General features: G+C 36.9%; 1 protein-coding gene across 1 annotated transcript; it reads left to right on the forward strand.

The window, feature by feature from the left end:
• Positions 1–19,650: 19,650 nt before the first annotated feature.
• Positions 19,651–20,817, forward strand: PDHA2 (pyruvate dehydrogenase E1 subunit alpha 2). Its single transcript, XM_066385289.1, has one exon. It carries the CDS (start codon positions 19,651–19,653, stop codon positions 20,815–20,817), a length of 1,167 nt encoding a protein of 388 aa, XP_066241386.1.
• The last annotated feature ends 1,019 nt before the right edge of the window (positions 20,818–21,836 follow it).

Here is a 21,836-nt window from a genome sequence, read left to right on the forward strand (position 1 = left end):
CCAAGTATAAATACATTTATTCTTTTTCCAAACCCACAAAATCCACAGAATGTACCACCAGCACTTGCCCACGCTGAAAAAATTGAGTTATCCAGTGAGAAACAAAACAAGGACTAGAAGTAAGAAAACAGAAGAGCAAGATGCACAGACTCCCAGTTGAAAAAAAAAAATCAATAGTAGGCTGTCTAAGAAGCAGTCTTGTAGGGGAACAAGAGAGGATGGATATAAAGATGAAAAAGAAAGGAGAAGATACTCTCAGTACTTGGGATTGGCTGGAGCACATCTAGGTTTTCTCCACCTAGAAGAAGTGGGGTGACTTATCTACGTAAATGATGAATTTGAGAAATGAAAATTGGACATGCTAGACAGACTCAGCCCTTCTCTCTTCTTGGGAAGGAGCATCCCATGGGTAACAAGACTTCTTCTCTGCTCTTCTCATTCCAATACCCTAACTTCCAGTGCAGCCTTGCCTGTGACCAAGAAGGTGAGTCTGCCTAATTCTGGGTTTAGAGATTACATTTGCTTTGACACTTAAGATACCTTCCAATGGAAACTTTACCAAGTTAATGAAGACAGGTTGGCCTCCATTTATGAATTCTTTGTCTTATACACCGATGCATTTAAAGCCCACACTGGAACAAAGTGGAGTTTGATTGGACTTCTCAAAGATCTGCATGAGAACATAAGGTTCCTGATGGTAGATAATGCCTCTTTTTTGTGATCTCTCTCCAGTACACAGTGGTTAAGAGTGAGGACTCCGGACTCAGATTGGTTTCACTTACAAGCTGCATCATGTGAGATAAGGTAAGCATCTTCAATAAACCCCATTTTAACTGTAAGAAAGTACACATAACAGTAGTATCTACATAAAATTGTGCCTGTGAGAAATAAACTAGATAACCTATGATAAAGTTTAGACAGTGAGCATTATACACTAAGCCCTCAATAACAGTTGGCAGTTATTATGACACACAGAAGGTAAAAAATAAATATAGCTTGAATATAATCTTTTGAAAACAGGAGTGGACTAGCTTCACTGCTCAGAAAAATTAAGGGATCAAGGAATATGCAGATACTTTAGTACTTTCAGCCTTTTGTATAGTGCATTTTTCACCAATGAAATAGAAGTTGGGTTTGCATCTCATTTGTATAATCAAACAACTTTTTTTGACTTGTCGTTTGCTTTTCTGATGTTTTTGTTTAATAAAAAAATTAAATGCTTCCTTTTTTATCACTTCATATTCATTTTAAAACATCCCGTAACTATTGTGAGCAGTATATTAGAAAAACTGAACTCCAGATTCAAGACTAGTACAAGCACAGACAAAATCCTCCAAGAAATTAATTTTTATAACAGTCAGAAAAGAGATTTTTTGTGAAAATCAAATTACACAATTCATTAATGAATGAAGTAAATAAACTCACAAACTGAACTTATTCTATAAATTCTAGGACAGTTGATTATGAAGAAATGTGTAAATATGTTATACTTAAGAGTATGTTTTATATAGATTATATAAATTAAACAAGGTATGCTATATATACATATGTGCATGTATCTGTATATCTATATCTATATAACCTATATAGCTATATATATTTCTTCTCCTGAGGTACATTCTGACTTTCCATCTCATTTATGTCCCTGAGATGCTCCAGGACATCTGCCCATGAAGTCCTCCAAGATTCCCATGCCTGGGCCTCAGTTCTGTGTAAGCAGCCTGGTATGTGAACCACTCCTCCTGACTAGCATGGTGAGGTCAAGCGAGACTGTGCAGCCAAAATTTTACTGACTCAATGATTTGGCATGATTTTCACTTATATGGTACATAGGACAAATTTAGAGCTCTGGTTACCTATAGTTCAGCACTAATCATTGGGTTTGAGCATTGAATAAGTACTGGCTCTTGCACATCTGTATTATGACCGTGGTGCTGCCTCCAGTCTACAGCATCCAAGATGGAAGGGATGGCAGTAGGCATCCTTTGCCCTGCGCATTAATCATCACCTGTACCTACAGTGATCATTCCACTACTCTGCAAACTCCACTGCACCTGTCAGGCAGCCCTCTTGATGTAACCTTTAATGGACTGCCTGTGGACCTACATGAAAGAGGATGTGCCTGATGGCTGAGAAAAGCCAACATGCTATTGCTGACAAGGCAGAAAATGGTGTATAAAGAAATTCTCAAAGATCTTGCTGCTCAGTGTGAAGTGGTTTGCAGAATGCCAATACAACATTTGTGAATTTTCTATTAAGAGACTTGCAATTGAGAGAATTTGCTTCAGAAAATAACAACCATGTTTTTTACATCCTGTGTCCAACCATTATATAGTCAGATGCCGGAGTCCAGTGACGGGCGAATGCCACACTTTCAATCACTCCAGTGTCATACCTATGTCCTCCAGTCATGTGTGCAGCAACCATGCCCATTTACTCTTCCACTAATTGACCAGTTCATCCCAATGCATGTAGTAGGCAGAAGCTGCATCACTTTCTCTTTTCTCTGTGTAGGCACCACCCCTTAAGTTTATTTATTTATTTATTTTTAAATAACAACAAAAAACAAACAAGCAAAAAAAAAAGCCACTGGAAAAATAAGAGGAAAATAAGTAAACTAAAGCTTCAGGGTACAGAAGGAAGAAGAGTAGTTACCAAACGTAATCTATAATTGGCAATTAATACATATCTCTTTCCAGGGTTTTAAACAATTATTCCAGAATGCTAATAAGCCCTTCTTACAAATTTCCTCCTTTGCTTCTAATTGATGTTGTGACATCGTATTTCCTTAGATGGTCTTAAGCTGTGCCACAGGCGGGAGAGCCATTTCTTTAATGAAAGAACTGGACATCTCATTCTTTCCATGGAACATCTTGTTGGTGTTGTGTGGAAGACAGCAAAGCAGTCTATATGGAAAAAATCACATTCTAGAAATACAGTAATTACAGCTTAAACTGCTCAAGGGAGGACATGGTTAGAACATGTGTTGTTCTACATTTATGTCATTCGTATCTTAAAGGTTAATTGACCATGATTGGTAATAGAATGATCCTTTATTTTTAACTGCATTGTCAGGGTAAGACTTGTATCTGTGGTAATCATCAATAAAACATAGTAGCAACCTTTAAGAAGGTAGAAGGTAGCCTTCATAGGTGGCAGGAAGTATGTTGTAGCAGGATGAGTAAAAACTTAACAAAAATCAAATAAATGGTATTAGGGAACTACAGAGTCAAAAAGATATATATTGTTTTAAAACAAACAGATTGTAGAGAACCATTGCTTTGTTAACTAATAAAAGGAATTACCTTATTCTTGAGAAAACAGATATGAAATTAGCTAGAAATGATACATTTGGCAATAAAGAGTAGAAAGAGATGACTCTTAACATGAATAATTTAACATGTAGTCTATTCTTAACATGAATAGACTGCTCCTTTTGAATACTATCAAGGAACTTCACAAGCTCTGATTGAATAGTAAATGTGTAATCACCTCTTCGTTACCCGTTATTCTGAATCATCATCGATAAATCACTATACCCTGTAAGAACCCATGAATTTTGTAATGCATTTTGAAGCTCTGAAAAGATTGTTTGCCTGGGATTTCACACACCAGGCAATTTTAACATATTTGTTAAAAATGTAGTAAAAATTAAATTGAGAATATTTTCTTAATAAAACATGTTTTAATCATATCTCTGACTTCATAATTATTGATGAAACATTAGAAGCTTTGCAGTTAGACAAAAGATTTAAATCTACTTTCTATCACTTACTGGCTTTTGGCTCCTGGAAATAGTTGCTATTAAAACCTTGGTTTTCTTTCTTTTTTTTTCTGTTTATTATAAATATTTCATTTTATTATTTTTTCTTGCCTTTTCTATTTTCTTTCTTTTATTAAACTTTTTAACTTACTGTATTAACATGGATTTAAGTGTCACACTCAATACAACACCCTCACCCCCAACAATGTAACCCCCCCATTACACCCCTTTTGCCCCTCTCCTCCTATTTCTCTTTCTACCCTCTGGAATTTGCTGTCCTGTTAGCTGTATCTCTGTGTTATGTATATATACTTTTACTAATCCCTTCACCTTCTCTGATTCTGTCCCCTCATCCCCCTTCCCTCTGACAGCTGTCCCTCTGATGCCCATGACCCCATCTCTGCCTCTATTCAGTTCCTCATTTCACCGTGTTCATTAGATTCCACATATAAGTGAGATTATATATTTGTCTTTCTCTGCCCGGCTTATTTCACTTAGCATAATAATCTCCAAGTCCATCTATGCCATCGCAAAAGGTAAGATTTTCTTCTTTGTCACTGCCACATAGTATTCCATTGTGTATATGTACCATGGCTTTTTAATCCATTTGTCCAATGACAGACACTTGGACTGTTTCCAGATTTTGGCTATTGTAAACAATACTGCAATAAACATGGGAGTGCATATCTTCTTTAGAATCAGTGTTTGGGGACTCTTAAGGATATATTTCTAAAAGTGGGATAGCTGGGTCAAATGACAGTTCCATTTTTTATTTTTTGAGAAAATACCATACTGTTTTCCACAGTGGATGCACAAGTCTGCATTCCCACCCACAGTGCAGAAGGGTTCCCTTTTCTCCACATCCTCACCAGCACTTGTTGTACGTTGATTTGTTAATCCATTCTGACAGGTGCGAGGTGATATCTCATTGTAGTTTTAATTTGCATTTCTCTGACAATTAGTGATAGTGAACATTATTTATATGCTTGTTGGCAATCTGTAAGTACTCTTTGGAGAAGGGTCAATACAGTTACTTTGCCCATTTTTTAATTGGATTGTTTATCTTCCTGGTGTTGAGTTTTAGAAGTTCTTTATCAATTTTGGTTATTAACCTCTTATCAGACGTATTGGTGAATATATTCTTCCATTGTGTGGGTTGTTCTTTTTATTTTGTAAATGGTGTCTTTTGTGTTGTAAAAACTTTTAAATTTATTTTGTTTATTTTGTCCTTTATTTTATTTCCTTGTGGAGATATATCAACAAAAATATTGTTACAAGGGAATCAAAGAGTTTGCTGCCTATGTTTTCTTCCAAGATTTGTACGGTTTTGTGACTCACTTTTAAGTCTTCTATCCATTTTGAGTTTGTTTTTATGAATGGTGTAAGTTGGTGGTATAGTTTTATTTTATTTTTTGCATGTACCTGTCCCATTTTCTTAGCACCATTTATTAATGAGACTGTCTTTACTCTATTGTATACTCTTGCTTACTTTGTCAAATATCATTTGATCATATAAGTGTAGGTTCATTTATGGTTCTCTGTTCTTTTTCATTGATCTGTATGCCTGTTCTTATGTCAATACCAAGCTGTTTTGAGTACAATGGCCTTGTAGTATAACTTGTTATCAGAAGTGTGATACTTCCCACTTAGTTCTTCATTTTCAAGATCGCTAAGGCCATCAGGTTCTATTTTGGTTCCATGTACATTTTTTGGATATGCTGTGATATAGATCTGTGATATATGCTACTGGTATTTTAATAGGAGTTGCATTGAATCTATAGATTACTTAGGGTTGTATAGACATTTTAATGATGTTTATTCTTCTTATCCATGAACACAGTATATGCTTCCACTTGTTTGTATCTTTTTTAATTTCTTTTTTCAATGTCTTATAATTTTCTAAGTATAAGTCTTTTACCTCCTTGGTTAAATTTATTCCTAGGTAATTTATTATTATTTTTTGCAATAGTGAAAGAAATTCTTTCTTTAATTTCTCTTTCAGACAGTTTATTGTTGGTGTATAAAGATGCCACTGATATCTGAATAGTAATTTTATATCCTGCCACCTTGCTGAATTCATTTATCAGGTCTAGTAGTATTTCAACTGAGACTTTCAGATTTTCTATGTACAGTATTATGTCATCAGCAAATAATGATAGTTTTACTTCTTCCTATCCAATTTGGATACCTTTTATTTCTTCTTCTTGTCTGATTGCTGTGGCTAGGACTTCCAGAACTACACTGAAAAAGAGTAGTGAAAGAGGGCACCTGCCTTGTTCTTGATCTCAAGGGGATTGCCTTTAATTTTTGCCCATTGTGTATGATGTTGGTTGTTGGTTCATCATAAATGACCTTTATTATGTTGAGGTATATCTCCTGTATTTCCACTGTGCCTCATGTTTAGTTCATAAATGTGTGCTGAATTTTATCAAATGTTTTTTCTTCATCTATTAAATATAATCATGTGGCTCGTATCCTTCACTTTGTTTATGTGATGAGTCACATTTATTGATTTGCCAATATTGTATCAACCTGCTTCCCCCAAATAAGTCCCACTTGATCATGATGTACGATCATTTTAATATATTGCTGGATCCAGTTTGATAATATTTTGTTGAGAATTTTAGCATCTATGTTCATCAGGGATATTGGTCTATAGTTTTCTTTCTTTGTAGTGTCTTTACCTGGGTTTGGAATGAGGATAATGCTTGCCTCACAATAGGAACATGAAAATATTTTCTCCTCTTGAATTTTTTGGTACAGCTTGGGAAGAGCAGGTGCTAGTTCTTTTATGAATGTTATGACAACATTCACCTGTAAAGCCATCTAGTTCATGACTTTTGTTTGAAGTGAGTTTTTTGATAACTGTTTCAATTTCATTTATTGTAATTAGTCTGTTTAGGTTTTCTGATTCTTCCAAATTGTGTTTTGGAAGACTGTATGTTTCTAGGAATTTATCCATTTTGACTAGGCTGTTCAATTTCTGCATATAAATCTTCATAGTATTTTTTTTAACAATCCTTTGTATTTTTGCAGTGTCAGTTGTTACTTTTCCAGTTTTATTTCTAATTTTATTTATTTGGGTTTTCTCTAATTTTTCTTGATGAGTCTAGTTAAAGGTTTGTCAATCTAGTTTACCTTTTCAAATAACCAGCTCTTGGTTCCATTGATATTTATTTATTTATTTATTAAGTTAGAGGTGGAAGGTGGGAGGCAGAGACACCCTCCTGAAGGCACCCTGATCATGACCAACCTGATAAACTCCCTATGGGGGCAGTGTTCTGCACATTTGCAGTCACTGTTTCATTGATCGGCAACTGAGCTATTTTAGCTCTTGAAGGGAGGCCAGGGCCAACTTGCTTGAACCATTCAAGCCCTGGTGGTGAGAGGTGGAGGGAGAGAGAAAGGTGAAGGGGAGAAGAAGCAAAGGGTCACTTCTTCTTTGTGCCCTTACTGGAAATCAAACCCAGGACTTCCACACACTGGGCCAATAGTCTACCGCCAAGCCAACTGACCAGGGCCTCACTATCTTTTGTATTTTTGTTTTTTAGCCTTTGTCATTTATTTCTACTCTGTCATTTTTATTTTTTTCTTTCTACTTCTTCTGTAATTTATATGTTGTTCTTTTTCTAGTTTTCTTGTTTTTCAATGGTTATTTCCTCCTGTTGAATTGCTTCCTTTATCATTATATAGTGACCTTCTTTATCTCTTACTGTAGCCTGTTTTAAAATCCTTTTTTGTCAGATATGAGTATTGCTATCCCAGCTTCTTTTTATTTTCATTTGTGTGAGATACCTTTTTCCATCCCTTCATTTTCATTCTATTTGTATCTTCTGTTCTGTGGTGGGTCTTTTGTAGACAGCAAATGTATGGGTCCTGTTATCTTGTCCTATGTCTTTTGCTTGGAGCATTTAATCCATTTACATTGAAGGTTATTATTGATATGTACTTATTTATTGCCACTTTATTCTTCAAACCTATAATCCTCTTTTACTTAATTTCTTCTTTTTTTTTTCTTGATATTTTTGTAGCCAGCTCCTTAACATTTTTTGCAGTACTGGTTTGGTTGTAATAAATTACTTGAGTCTTTTTTGTCTGAGAAGCTTTTTATTTATCCTTCAATTTTAAATGAGAGCCTTGCTGGATAAAGTAGTCTTGGTTGTAGGTTCTTGTTTCGCATCTCTTTGAATATTTCTTACCAATTCCTTCAGACTTCAAATGTTTCTGTTGAAAAGTCAGATGTCATCCTTCTGGGGATTCCTTTGTAAGTAATTAACTGCTTTTCTGTTGCACCTTTTAGTATTCTTTCTTGTCTCTTAACTTTGGCATTTTAATTATGATGTGTCTTGTTGTAGGCCACCTTGGGTTCATCTTTAATAGGACTCTCTGTGCATCTTCAACTTGTGTGACTATTTTCTTCCTCAATTAAGGGAAGTTTTCAGCTATGATTTTTTCTAACGATTGTCTACCCTTTGTTATCTTCTCCTTCAGCAACCTCTTTTATGTGGATGTTGTTTCTCTTCATGTTGTCACAGACGTCTCTTAAAATTTTCTCAGTCTTTCTGAGACTCTTATTTTTGCTGCCCTGCTTCTGTGCTTATGTTGATCTTATCTTCTAAATCGTGGTTTGATCCTTTGCTTCATCCAGTCTGCTGTTGATTCCTTCAAATGCAGTCTTCATTTATGATATTGTATTTGTCATTTCTGACTGGTTCTTTTTTATGATTTAAATGTCCTTTTGATGCTTGCTACTTCTTTAAGTTCTCATTATGATCATCTATTGTTGCTCTAAGATTCTTGAACATTCTAAACATCATTATTTTAAATATGTTTGGTAGTTTGGTTACTTCCATTTCATTTAGTTCTTTTTTTGAAGTTTTCTCTTCTTGATTCATTTGGGTCATATTTCTTTGTTCATTTTGTCTGTGTATTAGGTAGTACTATCTGACTTTGAAATTTGTTGAGGTGTTTTTATGAGGAAGATGGCTCCATGGTACTGACCTCGAGACCACCTGAGTTCCTCGCTCTAGTAATGCTTCATGAAGGTAGTGTTTACCTTCCTGTTGTACATGAGTATTGAATGCAGTTGGTTCTTTTATGGGTGTGGTTATCCCTTCAGGCTAGCTGGCTCTAAGGGTCCACATAGATCATGTGCATTAGATGCTCTGCAGTGTCTGTCCTATTGTTCGTACTTATTCTTTGCAGAGTCTGGTGCCTGTTGGACTCCTCCTTTGAGTGTGCTACTTGTGTACTTAGTTGAGTCTAGTGTTGATGCTGTCTGCCAACCACTACTGGTTGTGTTGGTTCTGGGTCTTTTTGTGTTGGTGTCAGCCATTGTAACCTGCCATGGGCTCTCTGTCTGGAGCTACTGCTCTGTTCATTGTCTGTGCTGCATTTTCTGTGGCTGAATGGTGTAGGTGGGGCCAACCTGTGTATAAAGATTAGCTTTCTCCTGCTTAGAGATGATAGCAACTCCTTAAAAGCCCCAAGTTCTATAAGATTTGCTTCTACTTTTCAGCTGCTTCACCTCCTCTTGCAGCTGTTTTGTTTTCCCACAGAGTATTTTGTTGAAATAATGTAATGTGGCTCAGATGGGCCTCACATCATCAACTTCCCTATTGGTTGCAAGTTTGATGTGTTAGGGCTGCAGAGACAGGAAGTACAATGTTAATGAGACCCCCTCTACTTCAGAGGTCCTTGGTCAAGAGTTCAGTATGAGAAAAGTGGTTCCTACTCCAGAGCATAATCCTTCAGCTTCTACTGGATATTCCAATTCTATTTCTCTCTAGTGAGGTGAGCAGCAGGTTCAGATTGGGTGTGACTGACAGTACCCTCTACAGAAGTTTTTCCAACTAGTGAGCCCCTGGTCTCAGGGAGGAAGACTGGGAGAGCCTTCCCCTGTGTCTGAATGTGACCCCCAGAAAGTGACTAAGACCCTTGACTGGACCAAATAATAAGCTTGCAGGAACCTACATTTTGAATGCCAATGCTCTAAACCTCTTACCTTTCCCTCTGTGGAACTTAGCCCAGCAGTGCAAGATATCCAGCACAGGGACCGGCTGACTGTGAAGCTCCACTCTGTCTGATATGCACAATCCACTGTACTGGTGCTGATTAAAGAAAACAAAACTCACCTCAGCTGAACCTGGTCTGATGTGCCCTCCCTTAGGACACACTGATAGCAAGGGTTGTTAGGTCCTGAACCGATGCTTTCCCCAGTTGGCCACCGAATATGCTGGCCCTGGGTCTCCTTGTAGGGAACCCAGTGCAGACCAGCAGGGGACACTGCCCATGACTGGCCCTCAGGAACCTTCTTGGAGCTACAAGCAATTGAGAGTTTATGGCTGCCTCTGCCTAGCCCAGGTGCATATGGACAGACCAGCTGCACACATAGGCTGGCTTTTACCTACATTAGGCCTGGGGGAAGTTCTGCAAAAGGTCATGGTTCCCTGAGCCCACCTCCTGTAGCCTCTGTCTTCTGGCCTCTTGTTTGGTTTGGGCAGTGAAAAAAATTCTGCTCGAGTTAGAGCCTGTGGCAAATCAGGGATTAGGCAGGGTGGTGGGTGTGGCTTCTTCCCCTTGGCACCAGTTATCAGTCTGTCCAGACTTTTTTCACAGCCTTCAGTAGGGTGTGGCCCCCAGGGATCCAGTGGGTGTAGTCTCTGAGAACCAGAGGTGTGGTTTGTCCACAGTCTAGACAGTTTCTACTGAGTCTCCCGTCTTAGTCTTGGGAGCATGGGGGAGGAGAATCTCTAGCCTCAATGCCAGAAAACTGAGTCACTGACATGCCCCCTGCTTCCTTGCTGACTTCTCTGAATGGCCCAGTCTCCATGGGTGGGACGGGAGACTCCTGAGTGTGGGGCAGTTGCTTTTCCCTAGGCTGATGCTGCTCAAAGGGATTGCCCTGTTTAAGAAAAATGGTGACTGCAGTATTGGAGAATGACTCAGCACAGGAGTTCTGTTGGCCATCCCCTACAATGTCTTTCCCTGGGCTATTATAAAGCCAGTAGCTGCGGCCACCATCACAGCTGCCTGGCCATGCAGGTTTGCATTTGATTCAGACAGACAGTATTGAAACAACGAAGCCAAGAATCGGTGGGCCATTACCTTTTTAATCCTAACTCGTAGCCAGAGGGCGAGAAAATACACACAGTGGAAAAACACTTCCCTTTCCATTCAGGGCTCCCAAAGCCACTGACTTATTCGAGTTTTCCTGGAATCAAAGATTTCTACCTCACACAGCCTTATTCACCTCTGTTCTCCATCTCCTCCTTTCTGCACAAATGGGCTTCTTTTTCAGCACTCTGCCATCTTGGCTGTTTCTACTGTCCTTCACATGGCCTTTCTCTGCTCTCCTCTCTAATGCTAATCTCAGGAACTGAGAGAGAGCAAGCTCCCAGGCTGCCCCATTTTATAGGGTAGAAATCAAAACCTTTAATCCAGTATACAAACAAGGAAGTCTCTGATACAAAGTCACTTATCTGAGGCATAATGGGATTCCTCATAAGAGTACACCACCCCACATCATGCAATCAGTGAAGGTTGTGGGGAAAAGCTTAGTATTAAAACTAAGCCTTAGACTATTATGACCGGCCTGCTTACAGCCTGTCCCCCACACCCAATACAAACTATAAGTGAGCAAACATATATATCATATTTACAAACTTATTTGAATTATCTATTAACAGTATCAACACCCAACATGAGAAAAAAACTATATAAAACAATCAACAGGATATTCATAAAGAGAACACATGATGTTAGTGTATAAAGTTGTGAATAAGTTGAGAGATGCATATTCTTGAATGCCAAAATTAAATTAATATTACAAAGACAGTTCTCTCCATTTTATTTTATCCGTTTAATGAAATTCTAGTCCAAATTACAAATTATATTTTAATTTAATAAAATTAACCTGATCTTCATATGAAATAGATATGGGCTATAAAATCTTTTAAAAATCTTAAAAAGAAACAATGAAAAAAATCTTGGTTTATCAAATATGTAATTATGTAATGCTTTAATAATAAAAAATGGGAAAATGTTTGTATAAAAAATCAACTGATGCTAAAACTAAAGAGCTTAGAAACACATTTTTAGTTAATGTAGATGCTGTTGTACATATAGATATATAGATATAGATATGAAGTTAACATCCCAAAATAATAAATATATAAACTACTCAATACATGATGTAGAAGAATTAAATGTTCAAATTAAATTATATTACCTCTTAGTGTTATCCAGTAACTTCTGGATGTCTCATAGACTAAATAATAATATAAAAGAGCAAAACCATTAAAATATAAATAATTACTTAGAATATATTAGCATAAAATTATATGCCAAGAGGAGTGGGAACAAAAGAAAATAATACATTGAATTCATTAAATTTTTGTGTTAAAATTGTAAACTAAACTTAAAAAATTAGTACTCTTGGCCCTGGTCCATTGTCTCAGTGGATAGAGCATTGGCTTTGTGTATGAATGTTCCAGGTTTGATGCTGGGTCTGGGCACACAAGAGAAGCAACCATCTATTTCTTGTTCCCTCTGTCTCTCTTTCCTCTCTCTTCCCCTCCCAGTCAGTTGCTTGGTTGGTCCGAGTACATTGGCCTTAGGTGCTAAAAATAGCTTGATTGATTAGAGCAATAGCCTTGATAGGGTTTGCCAGGTGGATCTCTGTAGGGGTGCATGCAGGAGTCTGTCTCATTATCTCCCTTCCTCTCACTTGAAGAAAAAAAATAATACTCTTACTAATGCTTAGTGCCTGGAATATAGTGTGAGCTCAGTCAAAATCCAAATGTTTAGTCTTTGGGTAACATTTTAGTTAGTTACAGTAGTACATCCATATAATGGAGCTTTTTTTTTTTTTTTTTTTTTGCACCCATTGAAGTAATCTTTTAAATGGCTTTTGGTTATTTTGAAAATAATTATAGTATGATACAAAAAAACTGAAGAGATTAAAATGCTTAATACAATCCTAATTTTATCAGGAAATTTAAAAGTAAAGATAAAAAATTTAACAAATTATTTTTGAGTGATTTAAATATTTTTTGTTTTGCTTTTATGCAATCAGAGTATAAAATTTTTAGAATGTCACTATAGCCAAGGTATATTTTAAGTTTATATATCAGCAATATAGGTCTCTAATGATGCCAAGAAAATTGGGAAGAGAAGATATCATTATTCAAATGGGTAGAAGGTAGGAAATCATTTTTTTTTTTTAAATTTCAGGCTTAATTAACTATAGGGCTTTCAAATGCACTTTTATTTTTCCTGAAAGATAGAGAGAGTAAAGGGAAATTACTGTTAAAAATAAAGCATGTAGTTTCCTACCGTTGAGAATTAAACCAATAAATCACATGAGACTCCGTGGGTAATCACTGAAGCTGGCAAGAATCGAGCATATTATATTAAACTTTAGACCCACATCTACTTTTTGGGTTAAGGTTGACATATCAGGAAATGAAGTTTGGGAGTATAAGCAACATAAGAACATGATATATTTTTTGAAGTCAGGGTAAGGAAATATCCATGGAGAAACATGTTATGTGGTAGAAGGTTCCAGAGACTTAGGATGCTGAAGTTGTCATTAAATTTAGCCAAGTCCTTGATGTAAGAAATTTCAGTTCACTGTTGATGACACAGATTGCAGAAGCATATGGAAGCAATTAGAGGAAAGTAAATGGAGACTGAGGGTACAGGCTGCATGTTTGTGGAGCTTGACTAGATAAAAGGAATAATGTAGGATGAGATCTAAAGGATGCAATGGGACTCTGGTGTCTTTTTTCAGAGCTGAGGAAATATGAACAGGAAAACCCGGAGGAGAAGACAAAATTGATGATTCTCTGGTGAGGGGGCGAGGGTGGGGAGTATATGACTGAGAGTAGTGTCTCATTATGAGTGAATAGCAGGTTCTGCAGCAAGATTGAGGGGTTAGATTTCAGATAAGAAGAGAACTCATCTTCCGCTGAGATTAGTGGGAAGGAAGCTCTGTAGATGTAAAAAATCATCAACAGACAGGCAGCTGGGGTGGGGGAGCAGTGTAATATGTGTGAGCAAAGAGCACTGGGTCAGAAGATGAGAATGACTCTCCATGAATTAGATGCATGACTTGAGGACATGCCCAGTATTTTACTGGGCTTATTAACCTCGCTGGGTCTGTTTCTCCTTAAATCATTTGGGATATGATACATTCCACGTAATTTTCTAAATAATATAGCAAAATTCATTAGATTCAGAAAATCCCTTTAAAAGTTGTAATATTTTCTTATAAGTTGATGGTAATTTTTTAGCATGAAATGTGGTGGGAAAAGGGCTAGATAAGGACAGATAAAGGTTAAGCGTTTTTGGAAAAATTTATCATAAATTTCAATGCAGTGCTGATCTTGGCCTAACAGAATGGAAACAGCTTAGCCAGCAGGTGGCCCTGACAGGAGCTTGTTAAATTCTTCCAACAGTCGCCAAATAACCTTGCTTTCTGAATATGATGCTATTGATGAGTGCCTCATGTATTTGTGCTTAGAAACTCTTTGTGTACACTATCTTCATTGACCAATGGGGATGACATTTATGGGTCCTTTTATTTTAAAACCTCTTGAGCTTTCTCTCCCATGGTGGCCTTTCAGATTTACAGTGTTGGGTACTATGGAAATATCTTACAATCTAGATGCACAGTGTGTCCGTGGGAACAGAAATATTCTCATGCACAAAAAGCTTCATAAAACATCAATGGCATTGTCTTAGGTTGCTAGAAGAAAATGCATTCATATTCATAATGTACTGCATAATTATGAGATCCTGATTTTCATATTTCCCAGTGTGCTTTTTCAGCTCTGTTGAATTACCAAATTAAAGGAGACAACACAACTTTACAAAATTAGAATGCTCTGTTTTGTATGTTGTAGTTTGGCAGTACTCTATTTTTAATTTGTTCATCATTGATCCTAATAAAGACAAACTGTCATTGTAACCATTGCCTGGAATGCAATACATTAGTTTTATTGCCTTTGCAACAGCTGTTCATGTGTTGCTTCCTTTGTCATTCAATAATGATGTGTTCTTTTTTTTCATGCAGTGCCAGAAAAACTGGGAAAGCTCACAGCACACCTCCCTGTGAACTGGATTAAGTAGAGGAAAATTTAATTATATGTCATTTATTGTGTTTTTACTACTTAGTTCAAAAAGGGGACATACAGAAGGAAGGCACTTCATTATATGTGCAGAATAAGTGAAGAGTAAATATTATATTTTTAAAATTTTTACTAGCTGTGTACATTTTGCCTTTTACCTAAATTCTTTTGACCTCAGTTTTCTCATGTAAAAATTGAGGTGATAGCAACTGCCTTACCTATCCCCAAGAGGATCAAATGAGCAAACTTTATTAACTTTGTATCTCCAGCAAAGGGATGCAAAGTTATCACATACATGGGCAATGTTTACAACAATGCCTTCAAATTCAAATTAATGCATATCATGGCTTGAAATTTCATCTTCATCATTTAAAACAATATTATTTTGTAAAAAAATGTTCCTTGTTTGTCTCTACATGTTTTCAGGGTTTTCCTGAGAGAGTCATGTGTTCTATTAGGACTTCAGTTTAGGATGTGATAGCTAAGACTGTGCCCAAGCTTAGACACACAATAGAACAAAACAAACCCCAAAAAAACTCTTTGTGTGGCCAACGGTATGTTGCTAAAGTGAGGCACAAGAGATACCTTCTTACTTAGTCCTTTTTTCCCAAGAATTGACTTTAATGGTCACATGTGATGCTCAAACATCCTTCTAGGGGGCAGCAGTGCCTTGGAATTTTGCCAACCTTCCTTTGTCTGTCTTGAAAACTAGTTCAGTAACTCAGGTCTTCTTCAAAGAAGCAAATTGAAGGAAATAAAAGTGATAATTACGTTATTGCATACTGATATTAGAAAAAGATAAGAGTGTAATCAAAGTTGTTATAATGAAAAGGTAATTGAAGACCATTTATAAAGAAAACATCATAAATGGTATAAATGTATGATTAGAGAAACTAAAGCATTACAAAAGACTGTGCAGAAGCAAGAAGTCCTTATTTCACTACTGAACATACACAGTTTATTTTTACTATCACACTTAATATATACTCTATTCTCATTAAAATCAAGGTTACTAGAAATAAATGTATGTTTTTTTAAAGAACAAAATATAAGACATGGGTTTTCAAGTATATGAGAATTAAAATCTGTTGAACAAAACACTTTCCCAAGAAGTGTAAATAATTTTTGGAGGAAATGCAAATAGATTTACCTATTCCTTTGATTATATTTAATTTGCTTTGATTTCTTTTTTTAGAAATATGTATTGAATTGATGATATTCATTTTGAATGAGATTATGATTTTACAAAACAATTCAAAGTACTGAACAGAAATCAGGGCACAACCCTTGACTCCCATACTAGACCTCTACTAGGCATTAGTAAATCTTGACACCAGATCATACATGACTGTTTATTTCTTCTTTCAACTGGCCACATTCAGTTATAGCTATAATTATAAGGACCTTATAAAAGTGTTTAGAAAGATTTTTAAAAATGCAGTTTTGTGTTATGATTCCATTTATCATTATATCTTACACCTTGTTCACAAACTCTAGGGACAGGAGGCAAACACTGTCGCCGTGATGACTCAGATGACTATAGTTATCCAAGAGGAGGAAGATGGTGCCTCCATCAGTTGTTACTAAAAATTAACTCTTAACATCCTTTCTTTTCTTATAGCATCATTATCTGGGTAAAATGAGGAGCAGTCACTTTACCTCTTTTCAATCAAATCTTCTCTTTGTGGTAATTTGTCCTCAATTTTTTATAAAATAATACTTCAAAGTTATGATAGGGATGAGTAGAAGAAAAAACATTGTTTGCCAAGGGTTCTAAACATTTATGGATTAACCTCACTTATAACATTATAGAGAAAATTTGATAGATTGTCATTATTTTGCAGAATATATGGTTCTGACATTTTCCCTTTTTCCAAGGGAGATAAAGTAATAGACCAAATGGGGAAAACTCTTCTCTGAGTTATATATAACTCTGTTTTCTTTCTTGCTAAGTTCTTACTCATGATCCTTAATTGTCAAATCTTAGTGCTATGAAAAAAACACACTGCCATTAATCATATAATGAAATCTGATATTATTTATCTAGAATATACTCACTTTTTAACAGCTGTTTTTGCTTAACATTTGGTGAAAAGTGCAATTATTACTGGAGGAATTTAAATATCTTTAAACAGTCTCTCTTTTTTCCCAACATCTCCTTGTCACTATTTTACAATATTTTACATTCTGTTGATGCAATGAGAGGAACACTTTTAAGATACATTCAGTAATACTTCTTTTAGGATCAACCATTAGACATGAGATGTGAAATCTGTCACACTGACATGAATGACTGTTACTATTATCACTAGCTTCTCTTATTAGTTTTTTTATTAATTAAATGTAAAGTCTACCATTAGCCAATAAATGTGCTCATCTATTTTCCTTTCATTTTAAATATTAGAGTGATGTTTAATATCAATTGAAAATTTATACTTGCACCTTTTGTTACGTATATTTTAACAAAAGCCTGTAGCAAAAAGGAAAAAAAAATTCAGTCATTTTCTGTGGCAACCTGTAGCACAAATATTTTCCAGTTAGCATCTTTGCATGTTTCTTCTGTGGTATGAGTCGAGTTTAGCCTGTCACACTGGGCTTTTAATGGGAGCTCTATCTTTACTGCCCAGGCTACATGTGACAGGATTAAATTGGCACACTTTACCGTAGAGCTGTTGTGTTCCTGGCAGTGCTAGGCTGGCTGTTACTTCTGAGAGAAGGCTCAGCTGTCACTTAGTGACCCATTAACACTACTGTTCTATCCTGCAGTGTCATTTTTCTCATTCTCATGGAGATAACGCTCCCTGGAGATCTTTAATACCTGCAGGAATGAAAGAGAACAGCAGAGACAGGCTAACTATCAAAGAGGGAGCAAACAACACAGCAAGAGGACAAATTCCAACAGCAGACTTTTAAATTGAGTGAAAAAATGAAGCCCATTATAATGGCTGGTTTGAGAGGTGGGAGGAGGATCAAGTTTTAAGAGAGATCATAACTTTTTAACCAACTACTTTCTCCTTCCTGCCTATTAAAAGAAGTATCCAAAATAATACTATTAACTAGATATAAAGAAAGTAGCTGCTTTAAACATGTCTTAAGGAAATATGTGTAATAATTTTTTCACAAGCAAGAATTGTGTATTTTATTTGTATGTTTATTTACAAATAGGAAGTGAATATAAAACAGCATGCTTTAAAGTGAATTGCTTAAAAGTCTAAATAGAACAGAATTTGTTTCATTCAAAATCACCATCCTAGTAAAAGCACAAAATAGGAAAATTATATGTGATCTTTGTAACCCTAGGCACAAGAATTCTTTTATCTTATAATTAAACTGTTACCAGTTGCTTAAACAAACTATTGCTCTCTTATGGCCCAACTGTATACTGTTGAGTGGGTCATTTTATAAGAAATTACCTCTTCCAATGTTTACTATATAAAGAGATATTTATAAGAATATACATCCCAATTTCCCAGGTTAAGACTGGTATTGTTTAGATTGACATAAAAGCAAAAAAAAAACCTGCCTGAATCTTGATGTTTTTGTTTTCTATGGAAACCTGTTGAAGACATATAGAAAATGTGGTTTTTTTAAAAAAGTATATTGGTCGGAAATTAAAAGTCAAAGTGCCTCGACAGGATTCAAGATTAGAAGAAAAGTGCCATCTCAAAAATTTATTGTTAGCACTACAATCTACATCTCAACCCTGCTTTCAATTTTCACACACACACACACACACACACACACACACACACACACACACACACACACGGCAAAGCTGATTATTGGGTTTAGACTGTTAGTTATGCTCAGTGGGGGTTTGTGTGCCTGATTGCCTACCTTCCCAGGTGCCACAGGTACTAGAAGCCAAAAAGATAAAAGTGTTGTATTCTTCTGGAGCATCAGTGTTGTTCTAAAAATTATTTGTAAATATAACGGCAAGTAATTTACAGTTGTTTTCTTTTTTACATTAAAATAAATATCGTATATTTTGGAATAGGATAATACATTCATACATATGTTGAGGGTTTTCAAAAAAGATGTTAAAGAAGCCTGACCTGTGGTGGCACAGTGGATAAAGCGTCGACCTGGAAATGCTGAGGTCACCAGTTCGAAACCCTGGGCTTGCCTGGTCAAGGCACATATGGGAGTTGATGCTTCCAGCTCCTCCGCCTTCTCTCTCTCTGTCTCTCCTCTCTCTCTCTCTCCCTCTCCTCTCTAAAAAATTGTATAAATAAAAAATAAATAAAAATTAAAAAAAAAAAAAAGATCTACAGATCTCCTTTAAAAAAAAAAAAAAAAAAAAAAAGATGTTAAAGAAATATTGGTGAGAATATCTTTAGTTGAAACGCCCAGAATTTTTGTATGCTTTTAGGGATTGCGTTGGGTCCTCTCCCATTGATACGATGGAGAAGCACTGGTACCTACTATTTCGCAGGGAAAAGAGACTCCGATTTGCGGCAAAGACAATGGCGTTAATTTGGTTAGGTGTGTAATTCAGCTAAAGCTTCCAATATCTTTATTCTTAATTTCACAGTTGGAAGGCCCTGTAAACATCCGTCACTCCAGGCTGGCGCCGGCGACACACCCAGCGCGGTGACGTGGCCGCTGTGACCTTTGTGGCGCCGCGTGCGTCGGGCGCGGAAGGAGGCGCGAAATGAGGCGCGGAAGGACGTGCGGAAGGACACGCGGGGCGCAGCGCGGCTCTAAACGGTTGACAGTTGGCACAGCCTTGGTTCACTCACCGCCGCAGGGAAGATGCTTGCTGCTGCTGTGTCCCGTGTTGTGGCCAGTGTCACCCAGAAGCCCGCTAGCAGAGTGCTGGTGGCATCCTGTAACTATTCAAATGATACTACATTGGAAATTAAGAAATGTGATCTTTATCGGTTGGAAGAAGGTCCCCCTGTCACAACAGTGCTTACCCGGGACGATGGGCTCAAATACTACAAGATGATGCAGACCGTTCGCCGAATGGAATTGAAGGCAGACCAGCTATACAAACAGAAATTTATTCGTGGTTTCTGTCACTTGTGCGACGGTCAGGAAGCTTGCTGTGTGGGCCTGGAGGCCGGGATAAATCCCACCGATCACGTTATCACATCCTATCGGGCTCACGGCTTGTGCTATACTCGCGGAATCCCTGTCCGAGCAATTCTTGCAGAGCTGATGGGACGAAGAGGAGGTTGTGCCAAAGGGAAAGGAGGATCCATGCATATGTATTCCAAGTACTTCTACGGGGGCAACGGCATTGTGGGTGCTCAAGGACCCCTGGGAGCTGGGATTGCTCTGGCCTGTAAATATAAGGAAAACAAGGAGGTCTGCTTGACTCTCTATGGGGATGGCGCTGCTAATCAGGGTCAGATATCCGAAGCTTTCAATATGGCAGCTTTGTGGAAATTACCATGTATTTTCATCTGTGAGAATAACCTTTATGGAATGGGAACAGCTGTTGAGAGAGCAGCAGCCAGCACTGATTACTACAAGAGAGGCCATTTCATCCCTGGACTAAGGGTAGATGGAATGGATGTGCTCTGTGTTCGTGAGGCAACGAAGTTTGCAGCTGACTATTGCAGATCTGGAAAGGGGCCCATAGTAATGGAGCTGCAGACCTACCGTTATCACGGACACAGTATGAGTGATCCTGGAGTCAGTTACCGTTCACGAGAAGAAATTCAGAATGTAAGAAGCAAGAATGATCCAATTATGCTTCTCAGAAATAGAATGGTAAACAGCAAGCTTGCCAGTGTTGAAGAATTTAAGGAAATTGATGTGGAAGTGAAGAAGGAAATTGAAGATGCGACCCAGTTTGCTATGACTGATCCTGAGCCACCTTTGGAAGAAATAGGCCATCATATCTACAGCGATAATTCACCATTTGAAGTTCGTGGTACAAGTCAGTGGATCAAATATAAGTCCATCAGTTAGAGGGAGACTCGGTGGTTTTTTTTAGTATTTCAAAGGAACATTTATGACCAACTTTAAGAAAATGTGTGCTCAATTTTATTAAGGAAGAATAAATAAAACCCAGAAAACAAAGTCTTGTAAATTTTATTTTAAAAAATTAAGATCATTAAGCATCTATTAAAAGATATTAAGAAGTCAGTGAAAAATGCACATTCAATTAAAAAGGATATTACACTCAATTGTACATTGTTGCATTAAAAGACACTATACAGTTACTCATTTATTAATTTAGAAGATAAATTGAAGCACATTATAATTTATTTTTTCTTTTTCTTTTTTATTTTTGAGAGGAAGGGAGATAGAGAGACAGACTCCAGCATGTGCCCGGACTGGATCCACTTGGAACCCCTGTCTGACGCTTATGCTGGAATCAACAGAGCTATCCTTCAGGCCCCGGGAACAGCACTTGGGCCAACTGAGTCACTGGCTGAAAGACAGGAAAAGAGAGAGAAAAGGGAGAAGGAGGAAGAGAGAAGCAGATGGTAGCCTCTCATGTGTGACCTGTCTGGGAATGGAAGCCAGGATGCCTGTACACCAGGCAAATGCTCTATCCACTGAACCAACCAGCCAGGACACATTAAAATTTTCAACAGTTTATTTAAACATACATTGAGTTTATCAGGCAGTGCCAAACAAAAGGCAGTTAGGAGCCATCCTCCAACAGGAACTAGGGTAGAGGTTTTCACAGAGAAGCAAAACAAATCGTTAAGCTATAGTTAAGTGGTTGCCTTATTGGGGAAAGATTAGTTGGCGGGATTTGTGATTGGTTATTCCTGAATTTCATTTTCTCAGATTTGAGAGCAGTGACTCTGGCTTAGGTTTTAGTTACATAAGCTACCAAGACACTAGAGTCACCTTAGTTTGATGGCCACTTTATTTAATTACTTAAGCAGTGTGAATATCTTAAAGAGTATTTTAAATTTATAGAAGTTTATAGTAAGAAAAAGAAAAATAATTATTTAACTTCCCAAGTTATTTGC

Source organism: Saccopteryx leptura, chromosome 5 (assembly GCF_036850995.1).
Source record: "Saccopteryx leptura isolate mSacLep1 chromosome 5, mSacLep1_pri_phased_curated, whole genome shotgun sequence".
Lineage (NCBI taxonomy): Eukaryota > Metazoa > Chordata > Mammalia > Chiroptera > Emballonuridae > Saccopteryx > Saccopteryx leptura.